Raw genomic sequence first — 22,458 nt, forward strand, 5'->3', positions numbered from 1 at the left:
AAGATTTAAAAATCATAATGGTAGAATACGAAAATAAACTTAGATGATAAAATACTCTAATATTTTTAATGAGTCAAATAAAATTTAGAAAATGAAACAATTTTATTAAAGATTTTTTTTATTAGTACATCCGTAAACATTTAATAAATTAGTAAAATATATGAAACTAAAAATTACAGTAGTTGAAAGGAAAATATAATTAAAATAATAATAAATAATAAAATTTCCAATTCTACAGCTAATTTTTAAAGCCATAAAATCTAACATCGAAATTTACCTAAATTCTCCATCATGGTAACCCAAAACTCAAATTTTCACTTCATCACAGTGACAACTTTGTCCACCCAAAACCTGATATGTTGTTCTTCTTTCTTTCTTTCTCTTCACCAACATGATTCGTCGACCTTCAATCTATCTTCCAACACTGTTTCAATCATTCTCGAATTCAACTTTCACTGATAAAACCCTTCTTTCTGCTGCTTCTTCTTCTTCTACTACTACTCTCATCACCATTCATGATTCTCACTCCAATCGCACTTTGAGTCCCTTTTACAATCTTCTCCCTCCCACCCAAAACCCCAACAACATCGTAAACCTCATCTCTTCGATCCTCAAACACGAAAGTTCCCATCTTTCCCTTCTCCAAAATAATGACATCAAAGGGATTCTCTCCCACTTGGGTCCCCATGAAATTTCAAGGGTCTTGCTCAGATGCCAGTCTGATCACGCTTCAGCCATCACTTTCTTCAATTGGGTTAAAAAAGATTTGAATATCACACCAACTGTGCAAAATTACTGTGTAGTTCTTCATATACTTGCTTGGTCTGGAGTGTTCTCTCAGGCCATGGAGTTTTTGTCTGAATTGATACAAATGGTTGAGGTTGAGGGTGTTTGTGTTTCTTCAAATGGGGGCATTTATGAGAATCTTGTGGCGTGTACTGAGGATTGTAATTGGAACCCTGTGATATTTGACATGCTTGTCAAGGCTTATGTGAAGGTTGGAATGGTTGAGAAGGGTTTGGAAACTTTTAGGAGGAACATTGAGGCTTGTTTTATCCCCAATGTGATTGCTTGCAATTGTTTGCTGAGTGGGTTGTCTAGGTTTAATTACATTACTCAGTGTTGGGAAGTGTACGAAGAGATGGGAAAACTTGGAGTACATAGGAATGCTTATACTTTCAACATTATGACCCATGTTTTATGCAAAGATGGAGATACTGATAAGGTGACTGGATTCTTGGAGAAGATGGAGGAGGAAGGTTTTGAACCTGACTTGGTCACATATAACACACTTGTTAATAGTTATTGTAAGAAAAAGAGATTGGAGGATGCTTTTTATTTGCACAAGATCATGTATGTTAGAGGTGTGATGCCTAATTTGATCACATACACAACCTTGATGAATGGTCTTTGTGAAGAAGGGAAGATCAAGGAGGCTCATCAGCTTTTTCATCAGATGGTTCACAGAGGCATAGATCCAGATATTGTGTCCTATAATACTCTTGTGTGTGGATATTGCAAGCGAGGTAAGATGCAAATGTGTAGATCAGTATTGTATGAAATGATAGGAAATAGGATTTGTCCTGACAGCATCACTTGTAGGCTTATAGTTGATGGATATGTTAGGGATGGAAAACTTGTGTCAGCATTGAACACTGTTGAAGAGCTTAAGAAATATAGAATTAAGATTCCTGAAGAAGTATATGATTATCTTGTAGTTGCATTGTGTAAGGAAGGTAAGCCATTTGCTGCTAGAAGTTTTCTGCAGAGGGTAATATCTCAGGATGGCTATATACCTAAAAGGAATACATACAATAAACTGGTTGAGTCTCTATGTGGATTCAATAATGTGGAAGAGGCATTAGTTTTGAAATCTGAGATGGAAAAGAAGAGCATGAAAGTGAATATTGTTGCCTATAGAGCTCTTATAAGCTGCTTGTGTAGAGTGAAGAGGAGTCTTGAGGCTGAAAGTTTGTTGGAGGAAATGATCAGTTCTGGTATGTTACCTGATGTAGAAATAAGCAGGGCATTGATAAAAGGGTATTGTCAGGAAAATAAGATTGATAAAGCTGTGTTCTTATTGAAACTCTTTGCCAAGGAGTTTCAAGTTTATGATAATGAAAGCTACAATGCAGTTGTGAAAGTGTTTTGTGATGTTGGTAATGTGACAGAGTTGATGGAGATTCAGGATAAGCTGCTCAAAGTGGGGTATGTTCCTAATAAGTTAACATGCAGATATGTGATCCATGGATTGCAGAAAGCTATGGAGGTAGATGATGAGATTTTACCATAATTTTGAAATAAAATAAAATTAATTTTACCTTAATTTTGAAATTCTTTTTCAATCATTTTCAAAATCAAGTGTCTTCTTACTTTTTCACATATACCCTTTTCATCATCACGATTGTAATTCAAGAACTAAAATAAATAAATTAATATTCATTCATTAGTCTAGATGTATGAAATTATTTTGCAGATAAATTACAGTTATCTGAAAAACATAGTTCTTATTGAAATGATGAGATTTTTTAAATTAATGACGAATAATAGGTTATAGTTAAAAATCGTAGTTTAAAAGGTTTGCTTTAGGCTATTGTCTAATAAATTACTATTTTTAACTTTAACGTTAAGTCCTAAAAAAACATGATCTTCATTGATGGTTTTTTTCCGAAGATTTTGGCTCGATATGCGTTTAATATGTATTTTTTTAAGTCAAATGAATTTGAAGTCGATTCTTTGTAATAATATTAATAAATATTTGTTTTTCTATCTAAATTATAGTGTTTTAATTTAAAATTTCATAACTAACACAAAATTGATGGATAAATTTTATATTGTGGATCAATTTTATAAATATGTTAAATTTATTTAATTGTCTTTTTTATATAAATATCAATTAAGAATTCATGAATTTCTTTTTAATAATTGGAATTTGTGTTTTTAGATGAAAATGAAATTATGTAAATAGAAATGGTGAATATAAAGATGGATTAAAGTAAAAGTATGTGAAAAACAGAAAACGTAAAGTACAAGAAATGTAAATACATAAAAATAAACTACTCTTACAAAACAAAAATTGGTAAAAGAAATATAAAATTGTAACTCAAACTACTACAATCATCATCACTGAATTTATCTTTTCCTATTCGTGATGTTGTCAGTATTTGTCTTATATATACAATTTAATATCTATTTTTGAACATAAATGACCTATTTATGTTTTCGAAAATTAAGGCAAAATAAAATATAAAAAATTAAATAATATACAATAACCTTTTAAAAATTGTCCACATTGCATAGTCCATATTCAATGTTTTCTTTTTGATACACCCTGAAATTTTCTATCATGTTAGGGTTTGCCTCCTAAACTGATCTTGTCTTCTGTATGATCATTCCTTTCTCATTTTTGTCCTTGATTCCTTTGTTGTTTTCGATCTATTTACTTTCTTGGAGTCTTCTCGATTTCAATACCCTCAATAATAGTATAAAAAATACATATTTTTTCCGATATTGGTTTGCATCCTCATAGATATTTTCATTACTATGTCACACTTTACATATATAGTTAATAAACCAATAACAAAATTTAAATTATTATAAAATTTCACTTTAATGTATAAGGATGTAGCTAAAAATTTAATGTGCATAATAACATGCAATATAGAAAGGTCATTAATGATTGACATAGACATACTAAAATTTATGATAAAAATTTTATACATATATCATTTATATAATTTAATATACTTTCATTTTTCGTAAAATAAAATAAACCAATTTAACTAGTTGAACTATTTTGTTCCCCATCAATTAAAAAAATAGACGAGATTATCCCACCAATTGTAAAGGGATTTGATTTGAGACTTTAACTTGTTCTCCTTATTTTAAAATTTTATATAGATATACAAATTTAATATATTATAGATCATAATACTAAAAATATAAAACATATTTTATGATTTTTTTAGATAATTTGTTTTTATGATATAAATAATGGACAATAATTTCCAATAACTATAAAACTTAATATATGGAAATTAAATTACAAACGTATAGGTACTACCATAGAGAATGTCTTCATTGCTGTCATCAATGCAAACATCACTACTAGGATTATCATTATTCTCTTGTCATCTTTAATGGAATTACATAATGACTGAAAAGTAAAAGCATTCAATATTAAATGGCTCAACATTTTTCTCCCGCAAATAATAGGGATGGTATAAACAATAAGTGATTTATAGGTATAAAAATTCAAATCATACGGGCAATAATACTAGTAATAATAAATATAATTTTTCTTAAAAAAACTGAAATGTTTTTTCCAAACTCTTCGCACAATGATTTTTTGGGGGGATCACAATGCTGTTGGACAAATGTCTCAGTTTAAAAGTCTTTAACTAATAATCAATATTTATATATTACTCAATTGAAGGAAATTAAAATAATAGGAAGAAGTGAACCAAACAACATTTAAAGGTATGCAATCAAACTAAGTGTCTAACCGCTTCAATTATATTTCCACTGTAACTACAGACATAAAGGGAAAAGGGTTTCCGAATATTTGTTATGTAAGCGTTCAATGGCTTTTAACAGAATTTTGAACCTCAAAACTTGTATCCTAAAAGTGAACTACATGATGCATCATTCCACTAATACCACCAAATACAGGAGGCAGCCAAAAAGAAGGAAATTTACAAGTCTCTGAGCATTTAAAAAGGAACATGGAATAATAACTTTTCAGAAATTGAAAATAGAAACAAAAAATAAGCCCCTGAAAATTAGAGTTTGATAGATTTAAAATTTTACCTTGCTGTACAAATCTGACCATTAGTAGATCCTTAACAGACACTCCCCTCGGGTGACTGTTTGGGAGAAGAAACTTTTGTGGTAGACTGGGGATCTTCATTTGGTTCCATTTCCACATGCTCCAAACCATTTCTAGTTTCAGAATCTCTATTCTCGCCATCTGATTCAATCACTTCTTGGTTCACAGAGTTTCCTAATTTTTCTTTAGAATAGTCATCTGAATCTAAGGGCTCCTTGGGAGCAGATTGAGATCGTTCTCTACCACCGGTCGCATTACTAGAAATAGATGGTGTCAACCACATGAATTTCAGATTCTGTTCATTCCAACATTTACCATTAATAAATGCCCTCTCAGCTGCCCAACGAGTAGTGAAAGTTATATGAGCCTCTTGTTGGATACTATCATTTGTTTGCACGTCTTCTAGCTCTACGGAGGAAAGTTCGCCAAAAGGTGAGAAGTGCTCCTTCAAAACTTCAACCTAAAGAACAGCAATTTATTTGAGAAAAAATGGAATATGATGAGAAGACTGCCTCTCATTTAATAATGGCACATTAACGAATCTGAGACGTGACCATATAAATGCATAAACTTTAAATAAACCATGCATAGACTTCTACTAAATCAACCACAAAAATTATGTTATTTCCATCTGATACATAACAAATGATCTCATGTATGATTTCTTACTGAAAAACAATTCTGCGAGATATACTTCACTTGGGGTTCTAGGTTTGACAAGATGAGACCAGCCAATAAAGCATATTCATGGAACGCAATGGTTCAACCTATCTAATTAATATTGTATTAGCAATCAAGACAACTTGCAAGGTCAAAAACTAATTGGTAGGGGCTCTTACAGATTAAAAATCCACCCCCAAAATACTGTGCTTTTTCGTGAGATAATTTAATGTCATAGAGGAATAAGAAGCAAAAATGTGTTAGCAACATCAAGTGAATTAGAATATCATGCTATGGTTCAGACTAATTGCGAACTCATGTGAGTAGATTAATGTTAGATCAAGATGAGAATGGATTTGAGAGTCTGCCCCTCCATCATTGTGATTTCATAACCAGGCTGCCATACTCATTTCATCAAATCCAATATGCCAGGAGGAGTATACAGCATGTTGTCATTTTATCTAAACAGAAAACTCACGAGTGACCGTTGACCAACTTGCTTATTTATTCCCTAAGGCTTTGAGTAGGGTATGCTGTGATTTATTTGAAACAAGCTCAACGTCATTAAAATCTATGTTTCAGCTTGATAGAGAGTGTAAAGAGTTAATTAAGATTTTCCTTCAGGTTATTGAGAATACATGGGTGTATAGCATAGATGTATTTTGTACTGCACTCCTAATGTAGTAGTATCTGTACAAAAGGTGGTCATTTTATACAGTCTATTCCATTACAGTATACTTTTTGTACTCTTTCTACCCCCTTCGCACAATGATGGTAGGAAACTTCTCTACACTAAGGAGTAGAAAGCAAATTGGCAAGCAAAAAATCATGAGTGTACATCATAAAGAGAACACATGCTATAATTCTGTTCAATTTAGAAAGACGAAAAGAAAGGAATAAATGGCAAATAACTTGGAAAAAGGACAAGTAAAAAATGCCAACTTGATTCGTTTAATTCTGTTCTCTTATAATAATTAAGATCTGAAAACACTAATGTCAACCCCCAACAAAAAAAGAATAAAAAAACAGTACAGGTGGATTGAAAAAATGCAATCCCCATAGGTGATGTTTCAGGGTATGAAAATATATTCTGGGGAGTACTCCCTTAAGACTCAAAAAGAACTAATTTGACACTAAATAAGAAAGTCAGTAATTACCAATCTCAACTAAAAAAAAAAAAACTCTTTTCTAAAATACCTTTCTTTATTGGAACTTAATATCATGAATAAAAAGAAGACTCAGATTTATATTTTGTTTTGGTTCATTACAAAAGAAGTATCCTAAAATGGGTCTGACTTCGGAGTCCAGAAAGATAATAAAAGAGCAGAGAGACTACAACACTGATGGCACAAGTTGGGATTTGTTAGGTTTCTTGGAGGCAAGAAACCAGGTTTATAATTCAGTTTAAGAAATTAACACACAAATCTTCCTGCACAACGTAAATAACACTCTAATTCTAAAAAATATAATACAAGAAAATATCCAACAGCTTCCAAGGCAAGAAATTCCCTTCTACACAGGACAAACCCTGTTCTGAAACAAAATACACACCACCACCAGGAGGCACCGTTTCCTCCAAAGATAACCCCTACTAGATTAAATAACTTCCTCTAACCACCCATAAACTGTCCAACTACTGTTAATTTTGAACTTTTTTCCCAATATACACCTTAAAAGTCTTATCAGGATTCCAGATCAAAGTAAACTTTATCCAATAAAGATGAACATGTATGTGACACCAATATTTACTATTCTCAAATGTGAATGCATGCCTGAATCTCCAACAGGGGTTGTGTGTGGGGACCTTATAGTAAAAACAATTGCATAAACAAGGAGATCCATTGAAAAATTCTCCTATCTCTTGACTACATAAGACATTGAGAATACTTACATTAGTTAGACCAGCTGGCAAAGGTGGGATGATACGAAATGCAGCAGGACGATTGTCCAATTTGTATCTATTTAGAGGCATTAATGGTTGAATTGGGTGCTTCAAGCCTGTAGGTTCTTGCAGTCTTGCTGCTGTACTTGTTTTAGGACTTTGGGGTACAGTATTGACCAGCTGTTTATTCTTATCAGCTGCTGCCTCTGTGTGTGGGGATGTCATACCACCTTCAGTATCCGATGATTGAGGAGGAGAAGCCAGTTTGGCAACATCAGACGCTGTGCCTAATTTGAGTCTCTTGGCAGCTTGCTCATTAGACAATTCACCCTTGAGTCCAGAAGCCTGTAATTAGAGCCCATATGATGAGAGGGAGGAATGATGTCTATACAAGAAAGATGATAACATAAAGTAACAGGATAATGATGAATATGCCTAACTTCTACCAGATATACTTCCCATAGACTTGGAAAGGGTAATATTGCTTATTATTTGACATTAAAGCCTAACCAATCATCACTAAAGGTATTATATTTAGCTTCTTACAGGCAAAACATTATTGGCCTGTAAAATAATGTATAATCAACTACAATTAAAATAAGGGTCTTTAAGTTTTACTTGTTTCTCAAATTTGTTCAACTGGCGCTTGAATTCATTGCGCTTCTGATCTAGCATTTCCTGCTTCTTGCGCAGTTCTTCCTTTAGATTCTCCAAGTTTACAAGCTTCTTCTGCAAAGGAGGCGGAACCTTGAGTCCATCAGTGATGACAGGCTTAGATTGATCAGTGGGTGATGATACTTCATATGTAGTCTTTGAAGCATCAGCTTGATGGATGTCTTTTCCCCTATCAGTGACAACAGGATGAGATGGAACAAAAGCAGGTGCCTGCCCACGGGGAGTTACAATCATGCCATTCCCAGTGTTGGTACTATCACTGCGAATACTATCACGATTAGCCCACCATAGCTTGATAAAACGATTACCCATTACAGCATCCGGTGCCTTCAAAGCTGCTTCAGCCTCTTCCCTCTTAGAGAATTGCACAAAAGCTCGTTCACTGTTCAATGGAATATAAATGTCAATAACTTCCCCAAACTTCTTAAAATGAGCTAGAAGTGCCTCTCTCTTGTTACTTTTATGAGGTATTCCATTTACAAATAGAGTACGCAATGCCTTTTGTGATGACTTTCGTATAGTACGCATATTATCAGTTTGTGCTTTCAAAGAGACATCCAAGGCTTTTGGGTCTGCATCATCTGCTATATTTTGCTTTACTTGAAAAGAAGCATTGTGAGCACCAACTAATTCATCGTTATCTTCCTTTAATTGATTCTCAGGATAATGAAAGGAACCCATTGCAGTGTTAGTTTTTTCTTTTATGTCAAATCTGTTTTTTGAACTACCAATTCTGGCCCATACAGATGAACTGGCACCCTGTGAACTGATAGATGTTCTGGCAGCTCCAACAGGACAATCACCATCTGGAGCATCATTCAATATGGGCTCAGTTTCCTCATTCTTAGATGACTGAAGGGTTAGGAGGGCATTTGAAGGCTCCAGACCACTATCATTCCAAAGTGGTTGATCAGGATCATAAAGATCAGCTCCACTTGTGCAACCAGCAGGACCAGTAAAAGCCCCATCCAATGTCAAACCATCATCATTGACTACAGACTTAGAAACTTTTCCAGGTAAACATTTGTTGTTCATCGAAGTGGTAGAAGCATTTACAGAATGTAAAGATTCAGATCCAGCAGGTGCTCCAATTAAGTGTGCACTTGGAAGTGAAACAGGAAGGTTAAACTGTGAAAGACTCTGAATTATGAACAACAAATTAATTAGTTAGTTTCACAATGAATGAACCTTATAAAGAAAAATATTCATCACTACATCTAATCCAACCCCACATTCACTTCATACCATGTGTGAAATAAAGACTGATATTGGATATTTGAAAGTTCTATGAAATGCAAATGTGTTACAGAAAACCCAATAGTTTTATGTAAACATTCTATTAAAAAATTAAATGCAAACATGCCATGTTCGAGTGTGTTCATATAATATCACATTTTCGAAAAGCAATGCCAAGAAAACAGAAAACATGGGGGAAAATTTTCATAAACGACAGTTAAAAAAAAAATCCCCCTAATCATGATTTTATTCTTTATCCATATAAACTAGAGGAATGACACATAACTTGAGAGAAACTGAGGAAAAACATACTTCAAAATTTGTAAAGCTAATTTTTAAATATTGTAACTTCTTCTCGTTGGCTTAAGCCTTAATGTAAGTGTTAAAATATAAAACACAAAGATATTGGACTACAAATCATGTATGAATAATCAGCAGATATTAGCTTATATAAATTGACTAACAACGTTTATTATACATGAATAGAGGATATATTGTTTCTTCTAAATTAAAGATTACATGACTATAATAATAAACAAAATATATTATTCTGATTCTCAACAATAAGTTTCTCAATTCACAAATTACTTCAACTAAGACCCATTTATGTTTTCAGTGTTTGGTGTTGCATTTTATAATAAATGTATTTAATATAGTATAATGTAAGCCATGCTTCATTGTTGCACTTCCAATTGCTCTACAAGTAAGGAACGATCTTTTTTTTTTCTCTTTGATAGAACAGTTTGATTAAGTGATAGGAACTTGTGTATTTCACGCTACCCAAATTCCACATTGAGTAATATAGGATGCTCAAGTATTTAAGTATTTGGTGCACCACCATTAGCTTTATGGGTGAGTTCCCCAAGTGTTTAGGTGGTATCAGAGTAAGTTGCCGGTGTCTCTGAAATATGAAGGGTTTTAATCACTGGAGGGTTCTAACCATCAAGGAAATTGAGTGAAGTGTCACCATGTAAAAAGTGTCACAAAGTAAAAGTCATGGAGACATTGACTTTTGGGAGCAGTACAATGATAGGGAGTTGAATATTATGGGGTGCCTAATTCCCACAATGAGTAGTATGAGATATTTTGTGGAGCATTTAAGTGTTTGGTTCTCCCAACTTAATATTTTGGGGAGTTCCGCAAGTGTTTAGGTGCCTATTAACTGGTATCAGAGTTAATTGCTGGTGTCTCTAAAAAGGCTACCTACAAAGGGTTTTAATCAATGGAGGGTTCTAACCAACAAGGAAATTGAGTGAAGTGCCACCATGTAAAAAGTGTCATAAAGAGAAAGTCATTGAGACATTGACTTTTGGGAGCAGTACAATGATAAGGAATTGAATAGTATGGGGTGCCTAATTCCCACACTGAGTAGTATGAGATATTTTGTAGAGTATTTAAGTGTTTGGTTCTCCCAACTTAATAGTTTGCTTTTAAGGGTCAAATTCCCATGTGCATGGATTCTTAGCATTAAGATTCAAGGAAATTTAGACATGCAAATGAGGATATCAGCTAACCAAACATTCCTACAACAGCCCAAAACCAAGAAAATGAAACCGTCACTCTGACAAATTTTGTCCCAACCATGCCAGCTAGATCATTTATTAAATCGCCCACATGAACATCTGAAACATTATTGGCATGCAATACTATTGAATTGATTCCACTACTAAATCACCCACATGAAAATCTAAAACATAATTTATGTGCAATAACATTGAATTGATTCTACCTACAGCCAATCAATTTTTCCATTAAAGTGAAACAAAACAAAAACATTATTCTACTTTGTAGAAAAATCCTCATGCAATTTGAAATTTAAGCTTCACCATTCTTAGCTATAGAACAGGAAATGTAATAGGAAAAACAAGGTACCTGAACATCTTCAATGACAATCCGATTAACACCGTGTTCCATAGGACACATGTCCCCTCTAAGGCAAAATCCACGCTCCTCAAAATCTCTACACCGTTGGCGAGAAATATTCACATTCAAAGAAGAATTAATAGGTGGTCTGAGCGTTCCCTGTAAACCCATTGGATGAAGCATATCTAGACCACCATTGGGCACAGCTGGAATTAAGCCAAATGTATTCCACGATGCATTTTGTGCATTTGAAACATTGGGTATCCCACGTCCAGCATAAAGGCTTGGTGGAATGGACCCTTGTGGAACCATTTGTGAAGCAACATCCATTGAGCCAAACCTAGATTCACGTTGATTCCAAAAACCAGATTCCCTGCCTCTTCCCCTGCCAACACCAGGATCTCCAGGAAAAGATGGGTTTCCACGTAGTCTTTGACTCATTTCCAGAGGTGGTCGAGGAACTGAAGTCAAGCCAGGGCGCCTTCTATCAAACTTGAAGTATATATCTTTATCTGAGGTGGCATCGCTGTAAGTTTTCAGTGTTTCAAAGGCTTGTGATTCATTTACCCTGAAGGGATGCCTATTACCAAAAGTTTTGTTACGCTTTTTGAATGGCCTATTAATAACAGGATCTGAAACATCTCTCTCCAAAGATTGAGAGCGAGCTTCCCTCCTTCGATGCTTATGATTACGATCATCATCATCGTCTTCACTCACCTCCTTTTCCTCTGGCTCACTGACACAATCAGATGGTGCAACAGACTCAGGTTTGGGAGACGAAACTTTCAGCTCCATTGATTCACTTATAACACAATATTTACAGTGTCTTCTTCCAAACACCAACTAGAAAGTATATGCCAGCTTACGTTGTCAGAAACAGCCCCAGAAATACAAAGGAACCTACATCAATAGAAAATATAGGAGATCCAAAGTGAGATAATTTGGCATCATAATCTCAAATAAAAGACTAGCAAAGTTACCCATAGCAAATGCACTGGGCACTAGCAGATTACATGCATGTTACGTTAGCTTTTAATGACAAGTTTCCTAGTCATGTATCATTACACCCAATTGCAAGGAAAATGTCAGTGGTCAAATTGGCAACTAATTTCTGAAAATTGTGATACTTCCAGAATATCAAAAGATAACAACCAAGGAACTCAAAGAATGCATGAGAGGATATATCTATACAAAATTTACAATCATCAGCCCAACCGTAGCGAGTGAGAAATGCCTACTAAGCACCTTAAGCAATAAGTTTAGAATTTGGCAAGTCCCTAATATGTGAACTATGCAACACTGGCGCAAAGTAACACAATAAAACCATAATATTTCTTTTAATCACTTAAAACTTAACTCTTTTTCACGCATCATAGTTAGAGAACCATCCAACTTTTGAGGATACACAACCAAATGTAAAGGTTCACCAAAGACTACTAAAAAAAACACAAATGTAGCATATGGGCAACATAATTCAGCAATAATCACACAGTATAATAGGATACAACCATATTAGTGCAAACATATAAAAAGGGATAACAGATCCCCAGCTACCCAACATTATCATAAAAAACAATGTAGTATAAAAAATTTCACCACATTAAACTAAATGCTAAAATATATCCCACACCAAAGTAATAAGCACCTAAAACCTGCTGGAGAAGCCCTAGGAATCCAAAAAATTACAAAAAATAAAATAAAATAAAAGACAACGCGTCTTTGTTTGTCTCTAATTAACCCCAAATGATTGCCTAATTCGAAAGATCCACTTAGTGCTGTTTGCCCTAACAAACATTCTCATTCGCAACACTCGGCGTTGCAATAACTTTCTCCAATTCAAATGATCGAATAATAACAAACAACCACTACACTGTGTACATGAGGGGTTGTGCACTTATGTATTGTGCCACACATAGCGACAGAGAAAATCACCGAAATTACGCATCCCTTTGACAACAAGAAAATTCAGTTAAACCTAAAGAGAAAGCAATCGCCCACCCGTGTAGCTATTTCGTTCATTCCTTCAATTAGGATAGGATAGAGGAGTAAAGCAATTCGAAGAATAAACAATTGTCTTGTCCACGAAATTAGATAGAAAACCTGAGAAGAAGAAGTGGTGGAATTGAACCACGCACTACGGAGCCAGGCGGCGATTGCGCTTAGCAGCGGTGGCTGCGGCGATTGGGCGATGGAGGAGCTTAGAGTGAGAGCCTGGTGCCTGCGCCTCTCTTCTGCCTTGGAGACTTTGCAAGAGAGGAAACAAACACAACACCTTAATCAGATGATTTTTTATTATCGAATTTTATTTTATTATTTCTCCCCTTCCGTCTTTGCCTTTTTCGCGTGTCAGATCAAAACAATGTAAATTGAAAATTATATTTTATTTGTTTATTTATTATTAATTAGAATGTAATTTCAATGTACAATCATACAAATTAAATTTTAAATAATTAATAATTATAATTGCTTCTAATTAGAAGTTGTTTATTTAGTGGTTTAGTAGATTGGAAATATTTGAGAGAAAAAACAATGAAAGTTGTATAATTTAATTGATTTAATAAAATAAAAATATGAAGATGAATAGAAGAAAAAAATAATTAATTTTTTACTTTGTTCTTTTCTCCCCTTTAAACCTTTAATACATGTGTTATTTTTCTTCCATGAGTCCTTCCTATATATAAATATAACATCCTCTATTTTTATAGTAATTATTGATTATATTTAAATTTTATAACTAAATATTTAATATAAAATAAATTTAATTTTTTAAAAATATATTTTTTTTTATTTTGATTAATGGACTTATATTATATAAACAAATAAAAATAATTTATAATTGTAACATTTAGATATTTATAATATAAATAATATTTTATGAAGTGTAACTATATAGATTTAAATGAATACATTAATTTATTTATCCAAATCTGTTACCAAGTGAAAATTTATTTAAATCTTTATAAAGATATTTTAAAGTGGAACTAATGAATTTATCTAAAATTTTTGTATATTGTTTTTATATGATAAGAATTGCATATTATTTTTATATCACAATAATTGTTTAAATTAAGTTATATAATAAAGTTATATATATTATAATTTAATATTAATTGTTTATTTTATATTTTATAATTATAATTTTTAGGTGTAAATGCATGTGTTAATTATATATATATATATACATAAACGTTTCACAAATAATAGTAATATAGTTATAGATATAAATATATATTTACTAACTCATATATTCATATTCGTAGTGTCTCATTGTTAATAAGAAATATTTTTATTTAAAAAAGTTATTTAAATTTTTAAATTAATGTAAATATTTAATAAATAGATTTATATTTTTATACTAAATATTATTATTTAATAATGATCTTATTTGAATGGTTACAATAACAACTAAAAAAATAGACTTTTTCACTTTCTTGAATCCTTAAATTTTTCTATATTATCATCCTTACATAATCAATATAAAAACAAATCTGACCATTGTGGGAAAAATTAATATACATAACATATACATGTGGTAAAATATACTACATCAATCATCTAAGATTTTCAAAATATATAGCATGACTATAACAAGAGTAGTTATATATAAGATGTACATTAATCCAAAGATGTTTTCCTCAAACAAGAATTCTTAGAACACCAAATACACTAAATTCCTCTTGACAAATACTTTAATTAAAGTTATAAGCTTACCATTAAGATCAAATAGCAAAAGAGGGTTTAAAAAGTTTAGTAATTAAAAGATGATGATTTTGTAAAATTAAACTTTAGTTAGTAAATTTTTTTTATATAACTCAAACCCCTTAATACAAAAAATAATATAATATTATACTTTTAATAAAACCACCTATCTTCTTAAACTATTTAACAAAATATTACATGCTCTCTAACATCAAAAATTCACTTAAAAGATGAAAATAAAACTGTTTAATTTCTTCTTCTAATTCTCAGGTGGCTGACATATTTCACGCATTTTTTTTTTCAAGATCAAATACATATTTCATATAACTTCTGATATGTCGAAAGGAAATTCATTCCCTTAATATTTTAATAATGAAATCAGATTCATTAATTATAAAAAGGTTTTTTTTTTCATTAAGTGATCCCACTAAGCAACAATACTTTACAACTTTTCATTGACCTATTAAACAACACTGTTTAGATTGGAAAATATTTAAACAATATTTTGTTTTTATCCTATTTAGAAAAATAGACAATTGTTATTATAATTAAAAAAAAATCAGCAATAAACGAATACACATATTCACAAATTTTTATTACAAAAATATCATTTTCTTAACTTCAATTTTTTTAAAAAAAATAATCTATTTTTTTTTATATGATATACTTATTTAAAAAACATAGTATAATTTTAAAAAAGAAAGCAAACTAATCATCTTAATAAATAAGTAAATTCACAAGAAAAAATGATAAATAGATAAACTCACTACATCAAATGAAAAATATTCACATTTTTTTAAAAGATTCGAATTTAGTCTATTATATAAATACTACAGTCTTATTTATTTCAAGAATGGCATGTATGCAAATATTGGTTTCAAGTTATGTTCAAGATATTAATATCCAAACATATCAATGGTTTTTAAATATGCAGTAATAGTTCTTAGTGTCTCATTACTTAAACATTCAATCTACATGATTTAAACATTCAATATTCTATATATCTCTAATAATATTAATCACAGATTTGTTTACTTGTAGAGACAAATAGTGTTACTTATATAAAAAATTTCATTCATGGTACTCTGTTGGAAAGTTACTTCCCTTAATTCACCCTTAATTTATAAATTGAACTTTACTTATTTTGTTTTGATTATTTTCAAAACTAAAAAAATAAAAACAAAAATAGTTTTGTTTTATTTTTGAATATGTAATTTTACTCAAAATTCATGAATACAATAAATGATTGTATAAATTTAAACTTGTAATTAGAAAAAAATTAATTAATTATTTTTAATTGCAATTTTTCTTATTTTTCAAAATTTAGAACAGTGAAACATACTTACTAAAATGATTTAACATTAAACCAGTTATCATTCACTCTTAATAGTATCAAATAGTTTAGATTAGATCATATAACTTGTCATTAGAGTTTGAATGTTCTTAGTATTGATAGGGAAAAATTTCAACTCAAATAAATTCAATCAATTCCGTACTTAGAATAATTCCTCAACAGAAATCAATCATGTCAATAACAACAATAATTTATGATCACAGTAACTATTAAACGAACTATTCTAAATGGTAATCTGGCAGAACTTGAACTGTTGTAAATAATTATGGAAATCAACTTCTATTTATTGCGGATATACAAGTAAGATGAAGATAGTCATAAATCAGAGCCAGAAAAGTAAACAAACAAGTTTAAACTTTCCAAGGAACAAGAATAGAGAAAGAAGAAAAGAGTTAAAACATCCACTTTGGCACAATCCAACCAAACATAAAGTCTCCACATAAACCACCTTTCATAGCAATTGGTTCTCCTATACATGAATTACTCGTGTTATTATGCTACCGACCAAACCAACTTCGTGGGGGTTGGACTTCACCATCATTCATGAGCTTATCCAGCACTGCATTTAGGTCCACAGATTGACCATTCTCAGTCAGCTTCCGAACTGTTGCCCTTACATGGTCTCTGGGGAATCCCATATTAGCAACTTTCTCAACCACATCATCAACAGAAACCCTTCCTCCAGTTCCAGCAGAACCTGAGCTACCACTCACTGCAGATGCAGTAGGGAGTGCTTGTGGGAGTATCCTGGCAGTTGGGAGCTGAGGGTAACCACTTCCACCACTAGGAGACACTGAAGCAGTTGGCAGTTGTGGTGGTTTCAGTGCAGGATTGCCACCATACTGAGGTGGTCCGCCATAACGATACTGCTCAGCAGGGCCAGAGCCAGATAGGGAACCATATCCAGAAGAATAGCCTGAACCGGGTCTGCTAGATGGCGGTTCGTACGAGTGGGATGGTGCCCCATAGAACTGTTGAGGAGGAGGAGGACCGGTGGGGGACTGAGATGGTGGCTGGCGGACATTGGGAGGATAATTCTGAGGAGGATAAGGTGGTTGTTCCTCAACATGGTGCCCCAGAGGAGGTTGAAGTTGAGATGGATTCATAGATGGATGTGATGGTGGCTGTTGTTGAGGAACATGAGGTGGTGGTGGCTGCTGTTGAGGAACATGAGGTGGCGGCTGAGGGTATTGGGGATGTGGGGTCTGTTGATATTGCTGATGTGGAGCTGCACCGGGGTGAGTATGTGGCGGCTGCGATAAAGGAAGTTGGTATTGCTGATTAGGTGTTTCCTGAGACTGAACAGGTGCTGGGAAATATGGATCTCTCGGAGGAGCAGCTTGGATTTGGTTTGGAGGGAATTGGCTTGGAAGTTGAACTTGAGGGGGTGGTGGCAAACCCTGTTGTGGAGGAGGTTGAGGTGGAGCATTAGGGGGAGGAATAACAGGAATGGACTGAGGAAGATTAGCAGGGGTAGGAAGCTGTGGTTGAGATTGCACAGGAGCAGGAACAGCTTGCTGCACAGGATCGGTGGTTGTGCTAGATTGAGCTTCTGATTTCTGATTCGTATTGGACACTTGTAGCTTTGCCAATTGCAGCTGAGCTTGCATTATATCTTGCTTGTCCTTGATAGTTAGCACCCCTGATTGCACCTGTGTGTTTCATATATCAAACAAAACAGGTAAAAACAGGAGTAGTATGAAAATAAATTCGCATATATCATGAAAGCTTCGGGATAAATTAGCTTTAGTGCTACTCACAAATAGCCCTCATCATAAATTTTGCCTTGAAACATTCATACAAAAAATTTGTTCTACTTTTCCTTTTTTGAATATGAAGTAACAAATTCAGTTTACAACTTTTTAATGATATTTTTCATTATTGCAGAAAAGTTAAAACAGTATTAAATTCAATCATGCGTGTAAGAGACTTCTCACAGAAGCTTAATATTAATCTTAAGTAGAAAACAATGTAGGAATTGGAGAGAACTAACCAAATTCACAAACGTTTCAATATCATTCACTTTTCTATGTTGCACAAGTAAAGATTTACAGCAAGAGTTTCACAATATAAACTAACAACAAAAAGACAAGTCATGTAAAGTCACACATCAAAACATGCGAGTCTATAAAGTGTGGAAAAAGCAACCTTACTAAAAGAATGGCATCACCGTTGGGATCAAACATACCACACCGAAACTATACATACAACATTGCAATCCTAAACAACTCCTATGTTCCTGCCATATGAACGGTAAACTGGTGTTCTATTACTTATAGGAAAAGCTTGTGAACATTTAACTTTCCAACTGCAGACAAGAGATTCTTGTGTATGAGCCACATTTTTTTTTTTGTTAATAATTTTGCTATACAAGTTATCTAGGAAAATTTAGGGACAGAAAAGAAATAACTCAAAATAAGGACCTACAACTGTATTGAAAGATTGTCATGATACCTGGCGTGAATATAAAAACATGACGATCAATTTTAATAGTTGTACATGAAAAATGGTTATAGGATTAGGATACGTCAACCTTTGAACTCATTCAGCATAAATAAAATATTACTAATTATTAAGGCTAGAAGGGAACAGGAAATGGAGGATGATAGATAAAGTACCTCTCGAAGAATATTCTCCAGTTGCCTCAATTTTCCATCAGTGCTACCATGATTATTCCCGACAGATACCTTCAAATCATCCACGGAATTTTCAAGATGGTGGGTTCTAGTTTCTAGTTGTGTTAACCGTGCACTGACACCTTCCAGTACATTGAGCATATTGTCCATATGCTTCTTCATCGTGCGATCAATGTCAGACAACATTGAAGCATCAGAAGCACTTCGGTCCTTTTCTACAATCACCTTTGCAGGTTCCAATGGATCCAGAGAACTGTAATTCTGCACAAAATAAGGATGGATACATAAAATTTGTGAAGATAAAAACCATAATGACAGTACAAGGAGTTATTACTCCTCCTACACAACACTACAAATGAATCATTACCCTATTATTCAAATACACAAAACCTTGATAAAACAACAACGTAAAATGGCAACTAAACCTATTAAGCTGAGAGGAAAACTCAAATTTGAGTCGTAAATGATAAATAAAACGGTGAACCACACTATCACAGCTAATCTGACCGCCATCCAGGACACTGTAGCAGTCATGACATGTAAACACTATGCATAGTCTTCAAATAGAAGCTGTCAGCCAATCTGCCACTATCATGCTGTGCTATATTGGGCTTTAACAACTTACTCATAGATAACTAATATTTGGAACCCAGTCTAGACAGCAAGTATCTTAACAGCATTAGTATTTTACAAACAGAAAATAAAGATTTTTATGAACACAAGGCCCCAATTTAACAAGCCACACCAACACGCTATACAACTTTGGATTGGCATTAGCACATTCAGCTAATTAGAATCATCAAATGTCGATCAAATGACTTTATTTCTTGTTGATAAACCTAAATTGAAATAAGTATCCAAGATCTAACCCAGTCAATTTCCATGCAGTATGTGAAATAACCCTTAGTATGTGAAAGGGGGGAATCCATGTCCATAGAATTTTATGGTAAACTCAAGCTGGATAGTGGCATTTTGATAGAAACCACAACGGGCTCAGCCTAACTTCCAATGCTGAACCCCCAGATTTCACAAAAACACAACTTCCATTTTCTCTAAGCACTAGCCAAGATAGAATTTACAAAAACATTCAAATATGAAAAATTTTAAAAGCAGCAAACAATAATGAAACAGTTCACTAATGTATGTCAATAACAAGTCAACATTAGAAACAAAAAATCATTTGGAAAGATTGTATTTATTGTACGAAAAAACACAAAGTCCCAAATGCTACAATCTTTATAGCAATTCAAAATATTCAACATAATATATCATAGGCACATATCAAAGAACCCCATGAAAAATAGCTACATATATCCTCCTCCAGCACTGAAAGATAGCAAGCAAATAACCGTTTGAAAGTGCGTGTCCATGATACCAGTTAATCACCACATAACACAATCTGAGTTATTGTCAATCTCTAAGCAACGCATCCAAACCAAGTTTTTTCAATTTACAGAAAAGAGATAACAAAACTTAAAGAGTAAGAAACAGCAATCACAAATCACAGTAGGACAAGTGCAACCTCACAGATGATCACTAAACAAGACATTAGCAACTAATTTAAACCCTAATTAATCCAATACCAACAACTAATTTTAACAAACACCCCACAAACCAACAAACAAAGATGATAAAAAACACAGAATACCCAGATGAGCCAAAAGGTTAAAGACAAAAAAAAATTGAGGCTTGAAAGCAAAAGAGCAATTGGGAAAAGTTACTTTGGAGTTGGAATCGGAGTTCCAAGGGCGTGAGAATGCAGCACCGAAATTGGGGGCAGAATCGTAACTGGAAGAGGCGAGAGGGCGAATCGGCTGGAAATCGTAACTGGGAATGATGTCGTCCTTGTTGATCCCATTACCACGCGCATTTTCTTCTTCACGATGATGATTTTGTTGCAGCGGTGGTTCGTGTTTCATGAGGTCGATGAAGTCCTTGCTGTGTTGCTGCGCAGTGGAAGATCCATGAGTGAGATCCATAATCTGCTTGTCCATAAACGGCGTTGTATTCATCGATTGTGGTTTTGTTAGGTGTGAGACGCTGTGGTGTGAGTTCTTAGCATAAGTAAAAGCTTGAAAACCTCTTCAAGAATATCCTTTTTCCTTCTGCAGTTTCACACTCTTAAATACAAATTTATTTGTTTATCTTTCTTAATTTCTGTTTTATCTTTTTGTGTTGGTTTTCATTCTTTTCCTGGCACAAACTAAGTCTTAAAAGATTTTTTTTTTAGTTTCTGTTTATTTTTTTAATATATAATAACTGGAGAATTCAAAACTCATCATTAATATATTTAAGCTTAGTTTTCTTTATTATATAACAAAAATATTAGCTTTTTATCTTTTATTTTTAATATGATATTTTTATCAAGATTATTTTGTCTATACATCATTTGAAAAAAAAATATAACTTTTGTTAATAAATATATTTGTTCTAAACAACCTGTTAACCAATGATAATATAAATAGATTTATCTTATTAATTTACTATTATAAAAAATTATTTCTTTCCTTTGCTCTTCTTTGAAAAAATCTAGTTAATTAAATTAATTTCATGTAAAGACTATCTTGGACGACCATGTATATGAAAAAATGAACAATTATTCAAACATTGCTAATATATATAGTTTATTCTTAACAATTTACACAACATTGTGAAAAATGACAAAATTGAACATAAATTATAAAAATTAAACTATATTAAACATCTGAAAAAAATAAAATAATCTCACATTAAACAAAATTAATAAAAATAGAGACTAAAAAGTATTTAAATCATGTTTTAACTAATCCTTCTTAGTGTATTTTTTCCATTTTTAATTAAAGTTTATTTAACAAATCCATATAAAAGTAAAATTGTAAACTTTATCTAATAAAAAAATTATAAATTCATTATAATTAAGTTTTTAAATTAAATTAATATAATTGAATATTTAAATTAATATTTTTTTTTAGAAAATGAAGGAGTATAATTTTTGTAGTGGATTGATAGAATGAAAATTAAAAAACCTAGTTTTCTTTTATAATTTTAGTATTTTCTCAAAATAAGCAATTATAAAAATAAAAGAAAATCAAGAATCTAATCATATTTTATTAATTTAAAAACATAATTTTAGCATGCTGATTTTACATGGGATGCTGCACACCCTACTCATGGGTGGTCTAACATTGTTCATTGAATTCACCAATGTCACATGCAAGATACACACAAGACAACACATGTTACCAATATCTATCGTAATTTTTTATTCAATTAATATAATTCTTATTATTAATACTAGTTTAATTAAAAGAGTAAAATTAGAAAAACAAAAAATATATATAGTTATAGATGTATAGTTATAAATATAATTATAAATAAAACAAATTTTAGTCATTGAAATAAAAAATATTATAAGTACTATTGCGTGAATAATATTATGATAAATTATTTAAATTAAAAAAAGTAGTTACTAAAATGATAAAATGATAAATTATTTAAATTTAAAAAAGTAGTTACTAAAATGATAAAAATTCTTTTATAATTAATGATTATTCGAACTTAAAAAAATCACTAAAATGATAAAATTAAAAAATACTTTTTTATTATGAATAATTATTTAAGCTTAAAAAATAGTAATTAAAAGGAT

At 32.2% G+C, this 22,458-nt stretch overlaps 3 protein-coding genes across 3 annotated transcripts; 1 reads left to right on the forward strand and 2 right to left on the reverse strand.

The window, feature by feature from the left end:
• The first annotated feature begins 266 nt into the window (after positions 1–266).
• Positions 267–2,443, forward strand: LOC108344849 (pentatricopeptide repeat-containing protein At5g40400). The gene has a single exon (XM_017583364.2). The coding sequence runs from the start codon at positions 392–394 to the stop codon at positions 2,291–2,293; it is 1,902 nt and encodes a 633-aa protein (XP_017438853.1). The 5' UTR covers positions 267–391; the 3' UTR covers positions 2,294–2,443.
• Positions 2,444–4,484: 2,041 nt separating this feature from the next.
• On the reverse strand, positions 4,485–13,419 carry LOC108345760 (zinc finger CCCH domain-containing protein 41). The gene is made up of 5 exons (XM_017584498.2): positions 13,245–13,419; positions 11,154–12,044; positions 7,989–9,185; positions 7,380–7,715; positions 4,485–5,288 (listed from the first exon to the last, which is right to left on the reverse strand). The coding sequence occupies exons 2-5, from the start codon at positions 11,937–11,939 to the stop codon at positions 4,842–4,844; spliced, it is 2,766 nt and encodes a 921-aa protein (XP_017439987.1). The 5' UTR covers positions 11,940–12,044; positions 13,245–13,419; the 3' UTR covers positions 4,485–4,841.
• A 3,029-nt stretch (positions 13,420–16,448) lies between these two features.
• Positions 16,449–20,942, reverse strand: LOC108346052 (uncharacterized). Its single transcript, XM_017584986.2, has 3 exons — positions 20,555–20,942; positions 18,816–19,094; positions 16,449–17,849 (listed from the first exon to the last, which is right to left on the reverse strand). The coding sequence occupies exons 1-3, from the start codon at positions 20,843–20,845 to the stop codon at positions 16,695–16,697; spliced, it is 1,725 nt and encodes a 574-aa protein (XP_017440475.1). The 5' UTR covers positions 20,846–20,942; the 3' UTR covers positions 16,449–16,694.
• Positions 20,943–22,458: the final 1,516 nt, after the last annotated feature.

Source organism: Vigna angularis, chromosome 8, assembly GCF_016808095.1.
Source record: "Vigna angularis cultivar LongXiaoDou No.4 chromosome 8, ASM1680809v1, whole genome shotgun sequence".
Classification (NCBI taxonomy): domain Eukaryota; kingdom Viridiplantae; phylum Streptophyta; class Magnoliopsida; order Fabales; family Fabaceae; genus Vigna; species Vigna angularis.